Source organism: Taeniopygia guttata, chromosome Z (genome assembly GCF_048771995.1).
Source record: "Taeniopygia guttata chromosome Z, bTaeGut7.mat, whole genome shotgun sequence".
In the NCBI taxonomy this organism is placed as follows: domain Eukaryota; kingdom Metazoa; phylum Chordata; class Aves; order Passeriformes; family Estrildidae; genus Taeniopygia; species Taeniopygia guttata.
Window position 1 is genome coordinate 42441445 of NC_133063.1, and position 23436 is coordinate 42464880.

Genomic DNA, 23436 nt, shown 5'->3' on the forward strand with positions numbered 1-23436 from the left:
AAAGACACTTGACTGATTACTGTTGCTCAAGTAGAAAGCATCTCCTTATTCCTATTCCCCAGGAAAATCCTCCAAACTAACTAAAGAACATACAATAACAATTATATGCCAAAATGCTTACGACCAGAAACAACAGACACAACTGTTCTTTCACCTGTAACTTTAAAATTCCTTACTTTTTTTTCACTATGCAACATTCATTCCACCAGGAATTCTGATAAACCAAGATACAGTACTTGAAATATGTAGAGAACTGGTTATTCCTCAGGGAAATAAAGAACCAAAATAAAGCACAATCTGATGGAGATGACAGAGTTTGCACTTTGTCTTAGTCATCGGAGGTTATGATTTCACATTACTTGGCCAGAATATCTGTCTCTAAGTGGGTTTCTGTTAAAATGCAGAACTGTTAGAACTAAAATGTTCCAGAACCAATTATTCTTTATTAACAAGTAATTGTAATTATTTTTATTTCTAGCTGCTTAAATAGTTACAGTAATTTTAATATTATCATACATAGTAATGATGTGCATACAATGTAATATAATAGATATTATCATAGTATTGTTGTTGAAAGCCTTAAAGGTATTTATCCAGAACCATGTAAAAATATTTTCCAATAAAATGAGCAAATACTGGCGATACTATAATTACAATGACAATTCCAGATATTAAAAATGAAACCATCTTGATTTACAGTTTAGTTGTATACCCAAATTACCACTATCCTACAAATTTAATTATGATATTCGTAGCAAATTATTACATAAATTAATTCAATGAATAATCTTTCATTGACACAACAGACCTTTTCACTGAAATAACTAGGTTTAAACAAAAACAATTCAAGTATATGACAAATAAGAAATACAGCATTACAAAACAGCTTTCAGCAAAGTTCAGAAGTTGGACTGTTCTCTGAAGCCACAAATATTGCTTGTTGATAACATGCCCCTGTTTTTTTCAAATTGTTGAAAGCTTTTTAACCCATTAATAACTTCAGTTCCTAGACCAACTCCTTAGTCTTACTCCTTTTATCAATTGAATAACTACATGCAGCATTTTATTTTGCATCACTGGCTGCTTTCCATATTCCAGGTACTTTGCACATAAGCTTACCATAATACCAACTTCTTACACATATTTGAAGGTTTCCATTAGGTATTCTTTGACATTAAAGTGAAAATCTTTCTTCTTCATTGAAGACATGCTAAATCAAATCCCCAGAGAGACCAGAAGTACTTACCTGTGCTCAGTTCAAACAGAACAAAATGAGCTACTTGGCTCAGAAAGTTAATGCAAGTAATATAGTCACTGCAAAAGAATGAAGCTGATTCTAAATTTAAAAGACAGATCTGTTGCTTCAGAGACTCCAGAGTCTAAAGAGTTTTTAGCTGCCATAATTCTGGGTATTTAAAGACATTTTGAACATGCTTGATTGTCACTACAAGTTGCTAATTTGTGTCCCACAGGAGCTGAACTGAACTAAGCATATGTGTGTGTGTCATCTTCAAGCCAAAGAATTTGATCATCACTAATTTAAACTGGAGGAAGATAAAGCAGCAAATGAGTAATGACTTAAATTAAAATGACAGTTCCTTAATCATCAATAAGAGGAAAAGAAGCTTATGGGCAAAACCATACCCAAAAAGAAATATAATTTAATATCTAACTTGAGTTATGAAATGAAGCTATTTAAGTTATTAAACAAGCAAAACTGAGGCATTTAACTCGAACAATTACATTCACTTTCCACATTACACCAACACTGTGATGTTTTCATTCCTTTGTTTCATACAAAATCCTGTGTTCACATTTAAAGAAGGTTTGAATTTTCAACAGAAACATTTCAGCAATTCATTTAGTGGTCTCCTCTCCTGGTTTAGAGTGGCTCTCATGAGTTCTGGCATAAACCATAAAGCCAGTGCTGTTACCTGCGGAGGTGGAGAAAGGCTGTGTAGCACTGCTTACGGAACTCCTGGTACTGCTCACTCTGGGTGCCTCCCATGCCTTCCACCATCTCTTTATTCAGCTTCATTGGCGGAGGAAGGGGCTTAGGGTCCCGGCCCAAAATATAACCAAAGTCAATGTGAAACAGTTTACCTGTAGAAGAAGGCAAACATTGCACATAGTAAAAGTTCTTGGTGCAAAAATTAGAAAAATAGAATCATTAAGAAGATAGCAAGCAGCTCCCAGGAAGTTTTCTGTAAGATATACTGTAATAGATTTTTATCTCAGCTGTTAACTGGGAATTATGGTTTTAAAGAAGCAAATCTGATTTAAATTTCAAGGTTTTTTGATTTTTAAACATGTGGAGTATATTCACAAAGACTGAACCAACACTGAAACTGGTAAGTGGGTATTAAATGCACAGTTTACAAAATAGATACTACTAATCCTTTGCACTTTATAATTTCTTAGCAAATTTAAGCATTAATACTTAAAGAGGTATAATCTGTTTCGCATTTGGTTGCTGTGGCAAGAAATATGGTAAATTTAACATAAAAATAATATAACAGAGAAAGTAAGACTCACAATCCTATAAATAACCTTCCAAAGCCACTGAACACCAATCAATGCTGCTTCAAAAGTCTTTTAAGTCAAGTAGGGTCAAAAATTATCAGTGGTTTTGAAATACACTGAAGAAACATCACTACACCTTCATATTTGAAAATGGATTTCAAATCCACCAAGAAGTTTGTCATACCCTTTTCCAGTACTAAAATGAATTCCTTCACTTGATCACTAGGTTTCTATTCTCATTTCAACTGATTGCATTTAGAACACTTCTGCAGCATTAACAAAAACTTATATATACCTCCTCTCTTCAAATGCACAAGGCAATTGCCCTTCCCATCAATATCAACAGCCTGCCATGCTGCTCATCATAATGCTCACACATTAACTGGGGAGAATTCAGAGTGTTCCCTTCCAATATTACTGAACGTATATACATGAGATGTTATAGGTGGCAAAACGAACAACTGAACTTCCCTTGGTAAACTTCAGTTTACCAGCAACTTCAAAAAACCTAAAATATTTAGATTAACTAAGGAATAAGTATATTATAAATGCACAAAAAATTATGTTACTAGTAAAACAATTCCTAATTCTTAGGTAGCCATTTTTTTAGTAATAATCTTGACTCAGTTAAATACTGTCCGTATTAAACAGAAAAAATGCCTCTTAATGTGTTCTGTAAATGTATTTTCAGTTTGGAGTGTGTAATTTAAGCAATGACTTAAGCCATACCACAGCTGTATTACAAAAAGATGGTGAGACTGCAGATATGCATGCAGATACAAGATAAGAGATCTTTTAAACAAGAAGGCAGAAAATTATTAGCATGACTTATTTAGACAAACAGCACAGAAGACAGAGTCTTGCTTCAGAATTATGGAACTGAACAGCATTATAGACAGGGGTGTATTTGCTATAGGGTATTTTAACCTGCATCATGTTTATTCATTTTAAGATTTCATAAGATTAGGTTCTCAGTGCTCTTGGAAAAAAATGCAGCAGTCATATTTTACAGTTAATCATGCTTCTTTGACTGTTTCATTGAATAATAATGTAGTATCGATAGAAAAGGCTTTTTGAGATCTGTCATAAGCATTTGTCTTCAATCCAAGAAAAAAATTCCATGACAGTCCAATTTCAAAGAGACATCACAAGTATCCTCAACAAGAGGCAAAGTATCTCCTGACTGATAAATGCCATAACCATTACATTTTGCATAACTAACTGTGCTATAATAAAAAACATTATTTCAATATATTTTTTCTGGACTGGTAAAGGAGATTCTTTTAGCACTCATTTTTGTACACCAAATTTTGGAAGCAATGACATACAGAACCCTTTCATAATGAAGCTAGAAAAATTGTTTAGCTGAAAAGTTTTAGGGACTGTTCACTTATTCAAACTTGTCACCTTGAAGAGTCAAGAAACAACAGTTTGAATAAAACAGTAACCCTTCTAGCAGAAAATAATTTTTTTCAGTTTACTCTGGAGATAAGGAATAAAAGATGATAATTAATAATTTACACCGGTAACAAAGACATCTAAAACATTCAAAAATATTTCAATAATTGAGTGAAAGACACTTAGAAAGTGAGATGAGGAAATCCTGTGTTAACTTTATACGTTTCCTAGATATACTTCAGAATTCAGCTGCTTTTTAGGCTGATTTAAAATGTATGTACAAGGTCACATTTAAATAAGTATGTTTAAAACCTTTCAAACCTGTCTACTAAATACAGACTTGGTTAACTTTAATTCAGCTCCTGCAAGATCAATTAAACCAGAACACCATGCTACAGAATATGGACAAAAGACTCTCCCATGTGCTTGCACAAAGCTGCTACATCACGAGCAGCCTGAGGGAGCACTGAAGATCTAGAGATTTTTAGAGGGGAACCTGACTCATGTTAACCTTCAGACTTAACAACTGAACAAGTAAAGAACAAGCCTGCTTTGGACAAATTAAACTGGCTATATATTTAATACTGAAAATAGGAGGCAATATTTATATTCTTATTTATGCTAATATAAATTTATCATGATAATAAACTCAATTATTTCAAATCTTTAATACCAAGATAAGAAGGTTGCAAGTATCTCAGCTGATCTTCCCAAGTGCCATTTGTATCAGGACATTACACTGACTATTCCACTTTCAAAATATTAATGAATGTGACAATTTTCACTCAGAATAACTCCAATTGCAAAAATAAGGAGACCTCTGGAAGACATCTAGTTCAACCCCCTGGTTGAGCAGAGACACCCAGAGCCAGTTGGCTTAGCCAGGACCATGTCCAGACAGTTTGTGAGTATCCCCAGGGATGGTCTCTCTACAACTTTTATCAGTCACTTCCCTACTCATATCATGATATTTATATACAGTAATCACCTATCCTCCCAGTAATCCAGCCTTCATGTGAACTTTGTGCAACACTACTTTTTGGAAAGCATGTAATTGTTTGTAAAACATGGTTTTACAATCAATTACATGACCTTCCTTCAATATACAGTGTGAGTGTCGTAACACATACACTTCCAGCTGTTAGACCATCGTGTTTTACCACGATCCAACTTCTTGTGATTTATTATGTCTTAATTTAAAAGACTCCTAATCTATAGACATGCATATAAATTACAGACAAAAATGGGTCTCTACTTAGGTTTACTCCTGTTCCCAAAGGAGTGCTAAATCATAAAGGTGAGGGGTTCTTTTGTTTGTTTCAGTCATGATTTAAACTAAAACCAGGAGTTATATATGACAACATGTGAAACACATCTCATCTTTAAAACTAGTGCACTAGAAATCACCCTGCCCCCTCCCCATTTTTATTCCTGTAGAAGAAGGAAGACCTAAGGCATTTACTGACTGGAAGAAGATGAGAAGCTTCCAGGAGTAAGCAGCATGCATATATAAAAATTTTTAATTAAAACCTAAAAGTTGATACTATTGGGTACTTTTGAGCTTTTGGTTTTTAAATTTTTTTTCTATGAATTAGGCTACCTTTTCCCACTCAACACCTGGTTTTCTAACATATGGAATAAAGAGGAAAGGTCACAGACTTAAGTATATGGCACAAAACATGGAAGTTACCCTGACTACTAGTCAGGGCATCAGGGATTTCCAAGTCCATCTGACTTTCTTCCAGCAATCTTTGATTAAGTGAAGCATGGACCTGCAGATAATAAAAACTGATACCTTGTGTTTGAAATAGCCAGCAACACCTGACTGCAGCTGAAGAGTGTGACCTGCCCTTTACTTTCATTGCTAATAGCTAAATTTTAATACAGGAGAAAGTGGCTATAGAGCACCATGGAAATTGTTTCATTTTGCCAGGAAAAAAACATGAAAACCAGACAGAACTCTGAAAACCTTAAACAAAATGAAGAGAACAGAGCAAATTAGATGCAATTACTGAAATAAAGTAAATCTGATGGCAATTGTCCCTTAACAGTAAAAAAGCAAATGATTTCAAATTACTCTGCATTTTTGGGGAATAACAAAAAAAACACTAAACTAAAACCCAATTTGCAAACCAAACTAAAAATTTCATTACTTCTTTGTAACCCTCAAGCACCACTATTATTTTAACTTGGCCCATATAAAAATATACAATTTAGTTACTATTTTAACTGAATTCCTATTTTAAATTTGAAGCAATAGGATGAAAAGTCCTCAATGAAAATGACTGGATGGATGGAGTGTTTTTCTGGCTTTCCCAGCAAATTCTAATGCTACTGTCAAATGTCTCTTTTGATAACAGACCATTGGCATGATGAAAAAATTGGAATGCCTAATTTACTTTCATAAGCAGCATCTTACAAATTTTCTAAGACTACACAACAATGAAAGCAATGTGAATTTTTAAGGACTTATTCAGGATACTGGTTTTGAAGTCAGTATACAGCAACAGATGGAGGTAAAGTTTAACACTGTCACCCTGTCCTAGTTTAGGGCAAATTTGGGGAAAACCCTCCGGAAGGAGCCCCCAGAAAACAAACCCCCATGGCCCCTCCCCACCCACCTGGTTCGGGAAAAAATTTCCTCTGAGAGAAGTGGAAAAGAACCGGTTTATTCAACGAACAAAGCACCCCCCAGCACCAAAAAGAAAATTAACAACACCAGATGACAACAAAACTCTTTCACCACTCTGACGAGATGAACAAATCCAGAAAGTCTTTCCTGGGAGTGGTCGCCCGCGTCTGGGCACTGGGGATTGCTCTCCAGCACTGGGGATGGTTGCTGCAGATGACCAAAATGCAGGATCTCGGTGCTCCTCGGTGTTTCCCAGGTCCCAGTCCGGAGCAGGTTGGATGGTATTCAGGAAGAGGAAAGGAAAAGAAACAGTCCAGGGAAAGAATTGGACTGCTTAGCTAAACTAACTACGAAGCAAAGGCAAAAGCAGAAGCAAGCAAAGCAAGCAAGCCAAGCAAGCAAGCAAAGCAAAAGCCAGCCAGCCAGCCCTAGCCTTTTCTCGACAGCAGATCATGGCGGGAGGTGAACTGGCTGATAACAAGGCAAAACAAACCTTCACTTTCAGAGTCAGTTCTGAAAGCACAGAACATAATATCAAAAGTAAACAGAACACAGGATTGGAGATACAAACAGCATAACGTCACCCTAGGACATTCCACCCCTTATCTCCATATCTTCAACATCATGTAAAAACTCCATCAAGGTAAAACTTTTATCTTTCACTTACTCATACTTTTGACACTTACACATTTCCTTCTATTTCACTTGCTCAAAGCTTTGACACACATTTCCTTCTTTCTCATGTCTGTGTGTTTTCATGCACAGACATTGGCACTAACATCCAACAAACAGTGATATTTGCACAATAGTTTCATCCCACAATCAGATCTCCCTGAGTACATATCGTGTTGTTCCATCTCTCTGCATTATCCACCATGTACAACCTGGTCCCTGAGCAAAAACAATCCCACAAATGGGTTTGTCTGTACTCGAGGCAGGATTGATCCACGCTGGTTTCCCTAACAAACCTCTGACATGTGCCACTGGGACTTTATCTCCGACTACTATATTCAGGGGCTCAGACTGGGCAGGACCTGCTCGATTGGTGGAAACTCGGCTGTTAACTAACCAGGTGGCCTTTGCTAAATGTTGCTCCCAATTTTTGAAAGAACCCCCACCCAATGCTTTTAAGGTGGTTTTTAATAGTCCATTGTACCTCTCCACTTTGCCTGCAGCTGGTGCATGGTAGAGGATGTGGTACACCCACTCAATGCCATGTTCCCCAGCCCAGGTGTTGATAAGGCTGTTCTTGAAATGAGTCCCATTGTCTGACTCAATCCTCTCAGGGGTACCATGCCTCCAAAGGACCTGCTTTTCAAGGCCCAGGATGGTGTTACGGGCTGTAGCATGAGACACAGGGTAGGTTTCCAACCATCCATGGCCTCTACCATTGTGAGCACATAATGCTTGCCTTGGTGTGTCTGGGGCAGTGTGATGTAGTCAATCTGCCAGGCCTCCCCATGGCTGTACTTGGACCACCGACCACTGTACCAGAGGGGCTTCACCCGCTTGGCCTGTTTGATGATAGCACACGTCTCACAGTCATGGATAACCTGAGAAATACTGTCCATGGTTAGATCCACCCGTCGGTCTCGTGCCCACTTAAAAGTGGCATCTCTACCCTGTTGGCCTGAGGCATCATGGGCCCATCGTGCTAGGAACAACTCTCCCTTGTGTTCCCAATTGAGGCCTATCTTTGACACCCCTATCTTTGCAGCCTGATCTACCTGCTGATTGTTTTGCTGCTCTTCATTAGCTCTATTTCTGGGGACATGGGCATCTACATGGCGAACTTTCACAGGTAGCTTCTCTACCCGGGTAGCGATATCTTTCCACTCTTCAGCAGCCCAAATTGGTTTTCCTCTACGCTGCCAGTTAGCTTCTTTCCACCTCTCTAGCCACCCCCACAGAGCATTGGCTACCATCCATGAATCAGTGTAGAGGTAGAGCTTTGGCCACTTCTGCCTTTCTGCAATGTCTAGGGCCAGTTGAACAGCTTTGAGTTCAGCAAACTGGCTTGATCCACCTTCTCCTTCAGTGGCCTCTGCAACCCGTCGTGTGGGACTCCATACAGCTGCTTTCCACTTCCGATTCATCCCTACAATGCGACAGGAACCGTCAGTGAAGAGAACGTAGCGTGTTTCCTCTGCTGGCAGTTGGTTATATGGTGGAGCTTCTTTAGCCCTTGTCACTGGTTCTTCTTCTTCATCTGTGACACCAAAACTTTCACCTTCAGGCCAATTTGTGATTACTTCCAAAATCCCAGGGCGATTCAGCTTACCATTATGGGCACACTGTGTGATGAGAGCAATCCACTTGCTCCATGTAGCACTGGTGGCATGGTGGGTGGAGGGAACCTTTCCTCTGAACATCCACCCCAGCTCCGGTAGTCGGGGTGCCAGGAGGAGTTGTGCTTCTGTGCCAATCACCTCTGAGGCGGCCTGGACTCCCTCGTAGGCAGCCAAGATTTCCTTCTCTGTTGGGGTGTAGTTCGCTTCAGACCCTCTGTAGCTCCAACTCCAAAATCCCAGTGGCTGGCCTCGAGTCTCATCAAGCACCTTCTGCCAAAGGCTCCAGGACAGACCATGGTTCCCGGCTGCAGAGTAGAGCACGTTCTTCACATCTGGTCCTGTCCTGACTGGGCCAAGGACTACTGCATGAGCAATTTCCTGCTTTATCTGGGCAAAAGCTTGCTGCTGCTCAGGGCCCCAGCAGAAATCATTCTTCTTGCGGGTGACCAGGTAGAGAGGGCTCACGATCTGACTGTACTCAGGAATGTGCATTCTCCAGAAACCGATGGCGCCTAAGAAAGCTTGTGTCTCCTTCTTGTTGGTTGGTGGGACATAGCTGTGATCTTGTTGATGACATCTGTAGGAATCTGACGCCGTCCATCTTGCCACTTCACTCCCAAGAACTGGATCTCTCGAGCAGGTCCCTTCACTTTACTCTTCTTGATGGCAAAACCAGCTTCCAGGAGGATTCGGATGATTTTCTCTCCTTTCTCGAACACTTCTGCTGCTGTGTTCCCCCACACAATGATATCATCAATATATTGTAGATGTTCTGGAGCCTCACCCTTTTCTAGTGCAGTCTGGATCAGTCCATGGCAGATGGTAGGACTGTGCTTCCACCCCGGGGGCAGTCGGTTCCAGGTATACTGCACTCCCCTCCATGTAAAGGCAAACTGAGGCCTGCATTCTGCTGCCAGAGGAATGGAGAAAAATGCATTGGCAATAGAAATAGTGGCGTACCACTTCGCTGCCTTGGACTCCAGCTCGTACTGGAGTTCCAGCATGTCTGGCACAGCAGCGCTCAGTGGTGGAGTCACTTCATTCAACGCACGGTAGTCCACAGTCAATCTCCATTCTCCTTCAGATTTACGCACAGGCCAAATGCGGCTGTTGAAGGGTGAGTGGGTTTTGCTGACCACCCCTTGGCTCTCCAGCTCTTGGATCATCTTATGGATGGGAACCACAGCATCTCAGGTTGTTCTGTACTGTCGACGATGCACTGTTGAAGTGGCAATTGGCACCTTTTGTTCTTTTCCCTTCCAAAGTCCTACTGTAGTTGGATTCTCAGACAGTCCAGGCAAGGTGTTCAACTGCTGGATGCCCTCTGTCGCTACAGCTGCTATCCCAAATGCCCACCTGAGTCCCTTTGGATTTTTAAAATACCCCCTTCTAAGGTAATCTATGCCCAAAATACATGGGGCCTCTGGGCCAGTCACAATAGGGTGTTTCATCCACTCATTTCCTGTCAGACTTACATCAGCTTCCACCACGGTAAAGTCCTGTGATCCACCTGTCACACCGGCAATAGAGACAGATTCTGCCCCTACGTGTCTCGATGGAATTAACGTGCATTGTGCACCAGTATCAACCAAAGTCTTATATCTTTGTGGTTCCGATGTGCCAGGCCAGTGAATCCATACAGTCCAGAAAACACGATTTTCCCTCGCCTCTACCTGGCTAGAGGCAGGGCCCCTCTAAGCCTGGTTATCCTTCTTGCCTTGGGTGTATGTCTTAGAGGTTCCTTCAAGGGGATCAGACATGTCATCATCATCATCATGCCTGGCAGTTTGGCTACAGGCAACTGGAGCTGCTCTCCTTTTGGTGGCACTTCCTCTCTGAGTCTTGCCTTTCTTCAATTCATGCACCCGTTGTGCTAGAGCAGCAGTAGATTTTCCATCCCATTTCCTCATGTTTTCTCCGCAATCGCGCAGGAAGAACCACAGCTCAGCTCTTGGGGTGTACCTTCTCTCACCATCTGAGGAACGTCTACGTTGGATACCAGAACCTCTGATCTGTACTCCTGAGATTTGGAGAAGGTCCTCCTTAATCTCCTCCCTGAGTCTCTTATGATTCTCCTCTATCTCATCTTCTAATTTCTGCAGACGTGTTTCCACTGCTGCAATTCTGGCATGGGTTGGGCCATGTACAGCATCTGCATATGCTCGGAGTTTCCTTGCCATGTCGAGCACGGCCTCATCCCTCTCATCCCGCTTCATTATTGCTAAGGCAGAAGCATATTCATGTGGCCCAAGCCGTACAAGTTTTCGCCACATCACAGATGTACATGGTACCAAGTCTGGATTCCTAGTTGTTATTTCATCTGAGAAGATAATCTCTGCCACTGCCATTTTTCTCAGACGTTGGATCCCTTGTTCTCTAGTCTTCCACTGGGTCTGCTGCATATAAAGATCATCTGCACACAGGTATCTTTGTGCTACACTTTCCAGAACCCGTGCCCAGAGGCTGTGAGGGTTAGCGCCCCTCATCATTCCTTGATCAATGACAGGATCATGTGACAGGGATCCCAAATGTCTTGCCTCAGTACCATCCAGAATTGTAGCCTCGCCTGCTGCATCCCAAAGACGGACTAACCAACTAATTACAGACTCACCAGGTCGTCGAGTGTAATCCTTCCTTAGGCCACGAAGGTCCTTTAGGGAAAAGGACTCAATATTGGCCTCTGATCTTGTACCAGTTGCTTTGACTTCTGATTTTATGTCAGCAGGCATTGAGGGTCCTTCTCCTGCATTATCATCATCATCGTCATCATCCACTGGTCGATTGGTCTTTTCTGTGCGCTTCCCACTTCTTGTGCTACTAGCAACAGCCATTGGTTGAGGCTTAGCTGCTGAGTCTGGTTTAGCTGCTGGCTTTGAGCCGGGGGTGTTGGCTGCAGCCTGAGTGACTGGGATAGCTGCTGATTTATCTCCCTGCCCCCCTTCCTCTGTCTGCTGCCCTACAGTATCTAGCAGGGTGCGATAAGCATATGCCAGGGCCCAGCTCACTGCAATGATCCTTTCTCCTTAGACTTATCATGGCACTTCTCTTTCAGGTACTTCACCACCTCAGCCGGATTCTGAATTTGTTCACATGGAAAGTCCCAGGCTATAGGGTCAGAAAATTCCTTTAAGATTTCGCCCATATCCTCCCATTTCTAATACCACTCAGGATTTCTCACACCTGGGTCTACTCCTGGGTCAGAGGTCTCATCAGCCCCTCTAGAAATCTCAGCCCTCATTCTAGAGAGACTGCAGACTGTATAGAGAAAGCTTACCAGATTAAAGACCAGGAAGATGGTCTCCTTAACAGTCAGGGGAAACTGAATGTTCTCTAATAGGGAGGTAACAAAATCAGAGGAGAAGAAGGAAAGCAAAGGCTGAAAAGCCTCATCCCCTTCTTCCCCTCTAATAAACTGGCTGCACAACCATAACCATGAACCATACATTCCAGGAACAGACCTCAGCACCTTTATAAACTCCCTGGAAGCCATTACACCCAAGCACAGCCCAATGGATATTCTGGTCAGTGCCCTTCTACTGCAAAACCTACGTATTAGGGACAATTCCTGGATAAAAAAAATAAACCTAGGGACCATAGGGGGATTAAGATCTCAAAAAACCCTAGGAACCAGAGACACATGCAGGCCTTCACCCCAAGAGACACTATGAATTCAAACAACATAACCAGTAACTGCTCCATACCAACACAAAATAATTGGAACAAAAATATGATTACAACAGGGTTTTTTCCACTCTCTCGAGCCACGAGTTGGGCGCCAAAATATTGTCCTAGTTCAGGGCAAATTTGGGGAAAACCCTCCAGAAGGAGCCCCCAGGAAACAAACCCCCATGGCCCCTCCCCACCCACCTGGTTCGGGAAAAAATTTCCTCTGAGAGAAGTGGAAAAGAACCGGTTTATTCAACGAACAAAGCACCCCCCAGCACCAAAAAGAAAATTAACAACACCAGATGACAACAAAACTCTTTCACCACTCTGACGAGATGAACAAATCCAGAAAGTCTTTCCTGGGAGTGGTCGCCCGCGTCTGGGCACTGGGGATTGCTCTCCAGCACTGGGGATGGTTGCTGCAGATGACCAAAATGCAGGATCTCGGTGCTCCTCGGTGTTTCCCAGGTCCCAGTCCGGAGCAGGTTGGATGGTATTCAGGAAGAGGAAAGGAAAAGAAACAGTCCAGGGAAAGAATTGGACTGCTTAGCTAAACTAACTACGAAGCAAAGGCAAAAGCAGAAGCAAGCAAAGCAAGCAAGCCAAGCAAGCAAGCCAAGCAAAAGCAAGACAGCCAGCATCAGCCTTTTCTAGACAGCAGACCATGGCAGGAGGTGAACTGGCTGATAACAAGGCAAAACAAACCTTCACTTTCAGAGTCAGTTCTGAAAGCACAGAACATAATATCAAATGCAAACAGAACACAGGATTGGACAAACACCGTAACATCACCCCACCCATGTAACTGCTAAGAGCCCAGCCTGTCTTAAGCAGTATAACTCACTTCCCTCCCTAAGCTGTCCATCTCAAAATACATTCTATTCAGGCATGTTATAAGAAAAAAAACAGGTCTGATATTTGTAACTAGATTACAAATGCTGTTCAAGGTATGTAGAAGAAAAAGTGTTGTAACAGATCAAAAGCTAAAAGGTTATGTTCTTTTTAATAATAAACATCACAGAAAATGGAATTCCAGAGAGAAGTCGAAAGGACAATAGTATGCATTAGTTTTTGTTTTTTTAAAAAATAAGGATGTACCTCTATCAGGACCAGTAACATTTAAAAACATCATAAAAAACATACTACAGTATTTTGCAACATGAATAAATGTATTTAACAATGTACTTGTCTAAGTACTGATATAGAGTGAATCTTGCAGGTTTTCAATTCTACCATCTCAGACCTGCTTTGGGATATGTTTTTTTTGACTGAAAAACTCAGGAAGTACAAACACATGGTGTAATTTCATATATGAATCTGTTCAGGTCCTTGCTGTCTTTCCCAGTAACCCTTTTTAACCAAGACTGAAGAACAAATGCGGTGTCAGTTGGAGACCACAATTCTACCTCGAAGGATTAAATGAGAAGACAGTCCAGTTCTTTCATCTATTTACTCATGATGCCAAAAGCAAATGTGGTTTTTGAGTTCTGAGCACCCAGTTTCTAACCTGCTCTTAGATATTAATAACATAATTTTATCCACATAGCAATTTTTCCTCTGTATACAGAGCAATGTCAAGTGTATGTACTTTGGGAACTCACACTGGGAACTTGCATACTCATGCAGCTGACCAGAAGTTACTGAAAGATAAGCTGGTCATCACTAGGGTGAGAGTAAGTTGGTCAGAAGCACATATAAGCAGCGCTATCAAGAAAGCCATTTGAAAGTCTAAGATATCCTACAAGATCTACACACAGCCTAGACCTCTGTGAAACCTCTGTATGTCTATAAAGCAATATGGAGTTACTAAGATACTTCTAATAGGACAGGAGACTTCACCTGTCTATGAAAGTTGAAACGAAACACTTTCTAACTCTCCTTTTGACTGTACTGACTGTCTTGCAAATATGAAGACATCCATATTTGAATATTTTATTAGTACCTAGATCCTGACTCTACAATCAAATCAGAGAGAGTGTAAGAACTGCAGAACATAATGTTCTCAGGGGAAGGCATGGCATAACTGCAATATAATAGCCTAGTGCATATTCCATTGAAGTTAACTGAATATGCTACACCTTGTATATCATAACCCAGTTTCACAACCACCCAGATCTTCCTTCCAAGGCAACAAAAAGAATTTTAGCTGTTAAATCAGATGCCAGCTTCAACATATAAATCAGTCTGTAATCCTAAAAGGAGGCACTGATGTTGCCTAAAACTGGGCATACAGCTGAAAAACGGTGTCTTCTTATCTACAAATCACAGTAATATCTGCTACAGATTTAGAAACAAGATGATAAAATGCAGACGAATTGAAAATGCATTTTGTCTCCATGAGAAGAAAAAAGTTCAAAGTTTTCAGAGAAAATAAATATCCAGGGATATCATGGAATATTGAGTATATAATCTGACCTTTGGGTTACCAGCCACGACACATTTATGAAACTGATGCAAGTATTTTTATAATTTTTAACATTACTGACAGATAAGGATGTTTTGACTGAAGGTTCCCCACATCTCCTTCCAAACACATTTCTACAGTTGCCCTTGAAGTATAATGATACAGCACTTAAAAACCTGAAAATCCAGATCACTTTTTCAAGATCACTACTACAAAAAAGCCACTCGATTTCTAGAACTATAGGCATAAAAGAGTCATGAAAGACAATAGAAATTATGTCATTAGATAACTGACATCTCATGCAAAAAACTACATTCCTAATGTGTAGAAAACAATATGTTTTTATGAACTTCTGTATCTAGTGCTTAATATTTAAATTATTCTGTATCTATTATAAGCATTTACTTCTGTATGTTACAAGATGATGCACCAATTCTATTGGAAGGAGTCTAACAGATGTGGCTACATTCACCAAACTGAAAGCCTGAGCCAAAAAAAAGGCAATGACATATAAGAAATATGTGAACCCACAGCTGGTACCCAGCATTCTTTACTTACTGGAAAACTCCAATTCATTAAATGAATATCATCAAGAAAGGATGCATATAGAGTCATATGATTTTGAAGGTGGTACTTGGAGCATGCATTCTTCAAGAGAAGAATGAAATTAACTTCTTCCAACTTAACGCTAAGGGATTCTCAGTAGCAAGAAACAAGCCTTGGTAGCAAATCTTTATTGTACTTGTAATATGTGGAACATAAGGATTTCTCTTGATAGCTCACAAAAGCTCTCAGTTGGTGGCAGACTGGGTTTTCAGACTTGGAATATATGATGGATATGCACTGCCCTCTGCTGTACTCCCCAAATTCTTCCAGTAAAGCCACTGTGTTGTACTTCTTTACATAGAGAGGTAAGATGCACTTTATCCCAAATCAAAACACTGAACTATTACTACTTTCAGCATGCAAGCAAAGCCTGCTATGAAAGATTTATACCCACCACCACAGATAAATGAGAGCTCTCTCAAGACAAATCTTTAAATGATTGTGTATTTTTAAACAGATAAGGTAAAATACACTTGCTTTAGCTGTTCCCCCATGAGCTTAGAGCAAGACCTTTTACCCTAATCAAGGCAAATTTTTAATTTTTTATGTCTTTCAGACAGACTATCATGGTTAAAAGCAGTATATGCTTCAGCCTTACCTGTAACTAACAAGCCTTCCACGTGGATGGTTTATTTTTCCAAATAACATTTTTTATTTAAGCGTTTCTCATTCAATAGACATTTCACTTCATAATAAACACTTAACCACAACTCTTAATTGTCCACCACTATGTAATGAAGGTATTCAAACAATAGGAACTCCTAGGGAAGCTAGGAGTAAGCAAGCAAGTAAAAGTAAACCAAACAAAAATTCAAAAAGATGTTCCTCTGTAAGAAATGTTATTTGTCAAAACTTTGTGAAGCACATGCAGCTACACATGAACTCATTTTTAATGAAAACAGCTGAAATTCCCTCATTCTACAGCAGTTATTATAATAGTTGAAGTAGTTTTATTTTCAAATTCTTCATTTCCTCTAGTTAAGAAATCATCTTTTTATTACACACTGGAGCAAATATTACCTTAAATGAGACAATATAATTTACATTTAAAATATAATCTGGTCTGCAATACTCAGTGGGTTATATTCACAAGGAAAATGCAACGAAAAAGTACCAACACATTAGAAATTAAACAACTGTTGCAATAAAATTATACTGCTAAAAAGAATTACCTGTTTTTGTTAGCAACAGATTATCCAGATGTCTATCTCCAACTCCAAGGATATAAGTAATCACACAATAACCAGCTGTAAAAAGAAAATTGTAAACATCAGTATGAGTACCTTTCCTGGAGAGAAAGAAGTTCCACACAATTAACAGCATATTACATTATCTTAGCTCTAGTTCACTAACAATAAATATACCACAGAGACTTGGGGCAGGAGTGGTGCTGGTGAAGAATGATCAATATTGTCAGCACTATGAAGAATATTTGAAGTACTACAAATCTGGAATGTTTTCAGTACTGTTGGGATTTTAATTTCTTACAATACCCTTAAAGACTAAATCAGTTCAATATTGGGATAAAGGTACTTCAAAAGAAGCTGAAATATTTTGAACTAAGTGAATGTACATGTTTTGAACTGAAGCTCCTTTAAGGCCTCTGTAAACAAATATTAGGCATGGATATGAGCCTGGATATCCATGTCAGCAGCATTCACAAGATCAGCAGTGATAAAAAGCACATTGTTTCAATTGCGGCTTTCACCCCCTAACCACAACAGTTTGAAGCAATTCTAAAGACTGCACCATCAGAAAGAAAAGGGCAAAGGAGAAGATACTGTGGAGTCACACCTGAATGCTCTTTTTTTTTTTCTTTTGTTATAATGGAGATTTTTTTTAATTTTATGGAGAGCACACATGGTATTTTAACATGGTCATCAGTTTATTGAACATGAAATACACTGCCACTTTCTCTTTTCATATAAATGTAACCACAGACCCCAAAAGGCCTAATGTTTTCAAAACCAATTACCAATTAGAATTCTGATACAGATGATTTATCATTATATAAATGCTTTATGCGTCCCTCCATTATGAAGACCCCAACTCACAATACAAAGAGGGCAGAGATAAGATTACTGCTGGAAAGCAAAGAGTATTTAACTCATAATCTCCTTGAAGAACCACCAAGAGTGGTCTTGTGTGTGACATGCCAGGCTTAAAATTATTATTTTCACTGCAGTTCTGACAGCAACTACATGCACAATGCCCTGTTTGCAGCCACCTAAACTGAAATTACTTAATTTCTCATCCACCATACCCTTCAGACTTCCCCTAAGAAGTTACCAGCTGTTAGACTGTAACTCACCACAGCTCTTAACATATGTGTCCATCACCTCTGCACTGATTCCATGAGGGCCCGTCTCACTAGGGGCATGTTTTCTGAAGAAGTTCTGGAGAGAATGCCATGAAGATATTTAGTTATTCCACGTAATATGAAACTGGGTCTTTAGGGGAAAAAAATATTTAGATCAAGACCACATATGGCCATTATTACAATGGGTTAAACTAACAACTACCCCCAGAACACCTCATTAAGATCTATTAAGATCTAGCTTAATATAACTTTATTTATATCCTGTGTCAATCATCGTATTCTTATACTCAACACAGAAACTGAAAAGCAGTTTCCTTTATTAAATGTTTCAGAAAATCAACAATGCACTCAAAAGTTACTAAACAGTAACTATGAGTGACAGTATTTCCAAGGCAAACTATTTAGGTCCTATCAACAAAAACTAAAACTAGATTAACAGTCCTGCTTTATAACTACATTTGGGGAGCATGCTCTCACAGGGTTTACTATCCTTATCATCCTTATGTTTCCCTATTCATCAATAAAATCAACTGCTGCCATTGAGTTTAAAAAGAAAATAAGCCTAAGTCATCAAATGGAAAATCTGAATTTCCTGTGAAATGTGGACAAGGCCAAACAATCCTCTTAACCTTCTTGAGTAAGAGAAAACTTGGTTATATCCAAGCCTAATCATAGTTTCTCCCAGTAAGCACAATCTAAGGAAGCACTGTAGTAGTGTAGTAGTCCCCTGGACAGCATGTACATTACTAAAATCATAATGAAAAACTAAGACACATAAATGAACTTCTAAAACATGAACTGCAATTTTAAGGTTGTTGACAGAAGGTAAGTAACACTGAAACACCAAAACACCTTTTCTCTCCTGGAGATCTGCGTTTCACCAGGCAGCACTGATGTACTGGCTTTAAATCTTTTCAGTAGTTAATACATAGTTTTATACAGTGCTCATCTTTACCAGAACTGCTGTGAAATCCAAAATGAGTATTTCCAAAAAGACTAAACCGAACTTCCACAATACCTAAAAGTATTCAATTACTTTTCATTTCCTTGGCCTACGATGCCCAACTATTTTATCTTGTTTCAGAAACGGAAATCTCACTCTTTTGCTGCACTGTCTATTTAGATTAAAAATTCTTCACAGGAATAATTGCTCCTTATATCTGCATAGCAACTGAAACAACAGGGCACCTATTTCCAGTCACATGATGTTGTAAGGAATTGAAAAATAACAGTTTCACCAGCATTTCTAAACACATTATTTTATAAAAACATGTAATGGAATGAATCATGAATAGTACACTTCCAAATTACAAAGGATTGTCAAGAAAGTACTTTATAAGCACTGTAAAATTATTGACTGTGCAGATGTACCTTATTACAACCTATATGGAATGGAAAGCTAGAAAAACTCCAACTTATGTAACTTGATGCTGGTCACTGATTAGTGATAAGCATTTTTTATATGTGATAATTATTTGGTAAGCTTATTTGTTAAGCAAATTATAAACAATTTAGATCTTCATATTTTTAACATAGGTAGTTTACAGGAGCTGAAAGCTAGTTTGCTTTGGCTCAGTTACTGAGCTGTAAAAAAGTGTAAACTTCAGTATCATCAACACAAAAGAAAAAAAGCACTGTGACAAATCAAATCCAAATAAATATGTTCTATTGTCATTAAAAAATCTATTAGCTGCTCACGTCATTTAGCAATTTGGTATGTTTTTATCCAGTTCTATTTATCTCAACTAGCTGAGCTCTGCTATCTCACTTGTGTACTGGGCTTGAAACCAGTATGAAGTTGTGTGCTACTATTCAGTTGTGTGTCCCCACTCAAATCCATGAGAATTAGGAAAATCTGCTAACAAAACCAAGTTACAGTACCTATACATCCACAATTGAGGGGAAACAGGCTTCAGAAAGTATATGAACAAATTATTTAGTTCATAATAGTTTATTTGTTTCATTGAACAAATAAAAGAACTAATCATATTTTGACAAGGTCAAATAAACGAAAGAAAAACACTCTGAAACAAAACATGCAGCAAAAAGTGTCCGGTATCTGCCATTTGTCATTACAGCAAAGCTGGGATTTCAATATCATAACTAAATCCATTGTAATTTCTTTGAATAGTGTTACTTTCAGAACATGAGATACTCAAGTGGTCTTTTATGTTTACCTTTTTAAACAAACCCCAAATGTTTCCGGCTGTAATTTGCCTTCTAACAGATCAAAACATCAGCTGAGAGACTAAGAATTTTGCACAAGATCTGGGCCTTCTGCTTACTGTGTTTGATCAGAAGACAATTTACAGCTCCCCCATCACATACCTGTATAGTTTCCTCAGTAGCAAGAACTTCTGCAACTGGTACTGATGGAATAAACTGCATGAAGCCTATGACAGAAAACAGCCAAAAGAGAAAATCTCCAAAGCACAGAAATTTCAAACTACTCTGTAATACATGCTTATGAATGGACAAAACTAATACACAGTCATTCAACTGCTTCTCATAGGAAAAAAAACCCACTTTTTTTGGTCCCATTTTCCAATCTCCTGCCTTCAATACTTTTGAAACTACTTGTCATTAACACTAAATTAACTTGCAAAAGGTGTGTTTTCACAAGGTTTCAAGATGAGAGGAAGTAAGTTGATGGCTTTCTAAATATTTATCTAGAATATATCTAAAAGTAGTCAAGTTTGATTTTTTTGTTTTTCATTTGAGTCACCTATGGAACACTGTGGTGACTCAGATTGTTTACTTCCACGGCTTAAACTCTAACAAGACTTTCTTACACACTAAGAACACAGGGAGAAGATTCTTCTCCGTACTGTATTTTTAGGAAATAAATGTATTCATACCATGTTTCGTACTAGTTGCGAGCACTTTATAAGGTGTCAGCTTCAAATCCAGATTCTCTTTTCTTAACAGCTGGAAAAAATAATATTAAAAAAACAAAGATGAATGCAACAAAAAGGCAGATTCTATTACTAAAAGGCTATGTCTTGGACATTGATCTCCACTGTTCTTCACTGAAACTGATAATGAGTGAGAGCCTGTTTGGCAATTCTGTATTTTTTTTTTTAATCTACACAGGGTAATTGCACATCTATACAGAAAAGAAAAAAAAAGGCCATCTAGAGATCTGAGAACTCTGGAATTATCAGCAATATAAGCTGCATTAACAGTGTTTAACAGTCTTGCTTTTGACAAGGAAAATCAAGAAAACAGAAAGACAAGGATATTGATTAATAATTTTCACCTTATCCATGAGTGAAATAATCTGAAGGATAAGTTGATCTTGACGTAAATCATCGCCATGCTTAAAAATTACAGGATATTTGCCTCCGTCTTCTGTCTTGAAGAATAACTGAGCAGGCATTAAGGCACTCTGCAAAAGGAAATGTACTACTAAGCTGGTTTACAGCAGTGCTCATATTAACACATTGCTACAATGGAGCTTAGAAATAAAATATTTGCATTGTATTTGCATTGCCTCAATAGTTTAGAGTGTACCACCTCCAATTACCAAAATTGTAACTGTATTTTAATGAGAAAAATACCTTAATGTTTTCCTTCTTTTTTTTATCAAGGATACGTTCTCCCTCCCTGCGCCCCACAGCAGCAGAAGAGGAAAGGGCAGAAGTATTCAGGTTTTTTTCTGTGTGCATGTTACTCCAATCAACAAGGAAGCACTATGCAAAAGCTCACATCAAAAGAAATTTTAAGTGATCAGATCAAAAAGCAACACAATTACAGGATAAGCAAGAAAGAACTCCTAGGGTCAAGTCATCTTAAACAATTAATTGCTCCCTTAATCTCTTTATAAAAAGCAAAAGTGCCTTTTTACATTATGGTTTGAGCAAATCCATTTAATTGTTTGCAATTTTTCCACGTAAAATGGGTCAAAGGGGATCAATTATCTACATGAACATTACAATCTATTGCAACTGACCAAGTCACTTCTCTCCACAGCAAACCAAACAAAATAATTAAGGTACAGAGTTTAATCTTGAGCAGTTAGATTACATTTTTAAATTAATACCACAAAATTATTAAGTTCTAGAAGTAAAGGCAAAATTATTCTTTATGTAGTCCTAAAAAAGCTAATGTGATGTCCAAGTGCACCTAAAATTAGTAATTCTTTCCTTTTTAATTCAATTTGGATTTTTATCCCACAGCCCAGAATGAGGTATTAAATGGAAAAATGTAAGCTATCAGACTTAGGAGAAGAAAAAAAATTCTTCAATTTTAAAACAAGTTGCATCTCACATTTTTGGCCCTACATTTTTTGCACAGCTACAGAAGACCAATATGTAAAAGACTGCATTGAGTTTGTCCTAAAGAACTTCAGCTGTTATTACTGAGAGGAAACAGTTGTTGTTCCAGCAATCTGTTTCTCCACATTTTTTCCCCAACTCTTAAATCATACTCACACAAAACGATTATTTGAGTTTGCAAAAGTTTGCTTTCATAACAAAATCTTTTCAATATTGCCTCCAACCAAAGGTGCAAGAGCATGCCACTGCAGAAGCCTATGATTCAAAGGAACTAACTTGATACAGAAAGAAGCAAGCTAAAACTTGTAGAAAGCCATGCACAAAGTATCTCTGAATTTAAGCAAACTCAAATTACAACAAAATCAACAAGGAGTCTGATGAAACTACTGTGCATAATAAATCTAGGACCTATTAGAGATGACAGATTTAACACTCTGCTGTCATAGCAGCCTACAAGAATTCTTTAACTGGCAAACAAAGCGTTCCGGGACATAGGCCCAACTTGTACAGCAAATTTTGGTCATCCTAAAATTAGATTGCAGTTACCTATAGGAATTGAATGCCAATTTATAAAATGTTCCGACACCACTGAGAACAGGTAATAAATTACACTGCAAGAACTAACTTATATTTCAAGCAGTAAAATAAACAAAATAACCCCAGCCCTTTCAATGGTACATGGGCTATTTTTTTGGTCACAAGCAGCAGCTGTAGTTTGGTTGAAAGAACTAGCAAATATAGGGCTATAGTATTTACCTGTCAGCTAACTGCAACTACATGATATGGACCAGCACAATGCTTTCCACCCTCTATGAACTTAAGCTTTATTAAGCAATGGACTAGACCCACAGATCTAAATGAGACACAGCACACCTGCTTTCATTTACATGATTTTAATCTTAAAATGCTACTCCTGTTGAACACACGGACAAAATTCTGGGAAATTCTAAACTTCATAATCTGTATCACTCTTATAAAAGCTGCTTTAAAATTAAAAAGTTTAAATTGAAAAACAATAGAAAATAGGGAGTTGTTTAACCACTTAAAGAGCATGCTACAATTGCATTTTGCCTGGACTATGGCTGTCCCTTTAAACCTTTCAACTGATGTTTCTACACAAGACTTGTTTGTATTTCAGCTATTCAGAAGCTCTCATTTACCTTGAAGAGTGTGGCTTTTTCAGGGATTATTCCTTTAATTTTCACCTGAGGTTCCAGAGGAAGTGGAATAAGTTCCATATCTGCTAAATTCATCTTTTCATTATCAGCTAACAATGCCTGAAGCCTCTCATTCTAAAAGAATGAAAATTTGTTTAAGAA

At 38.6% G+C, this 23436-nt stretch overlaps 1 protein-coding gene across 3 annotated transcripts in view; it reads right to left on the reverse strand.

The window, feature by feature from the left end:
• Nucleotides 1-23436, reverse strand: part of PIK3C3 (phosphatidylinositol 3-kinase catalytic subunit type 3) — a 71137-nt gene that overhangs the window by 21007 nt on the left and 26694 nt on the right. For all 3 annotated transcript variants that reach the window (XM_041711031.2, XM_041711032.2, XM_041711033.2), the window contains 7 exons: nt 23278-23409; nt 21100-21228; nt 20699-20768; nt 20169-20233; nt 17832-17916; nt 16693-16767; nt 1935-2103 (listed from right to left, as the gene is read on the reverse strand). In XM_041711031.2, the coding sequence (XP_041566965.1) occupies nt 1935-2103; nt 16693-16767; nt 17832-17916; nt 20169-20233; nt 20699-20768; nt 21100-21228; nt 23278-23409 (725 nt within the window). The remainder of the gene's footprint in view (nt 1-1934; nt 2104-16692; nt 16768-17831; nt 17917-20168; nt 20234-20698; nt 20769-21099; nt 21229-23277; nt 23410-23436) is intronic.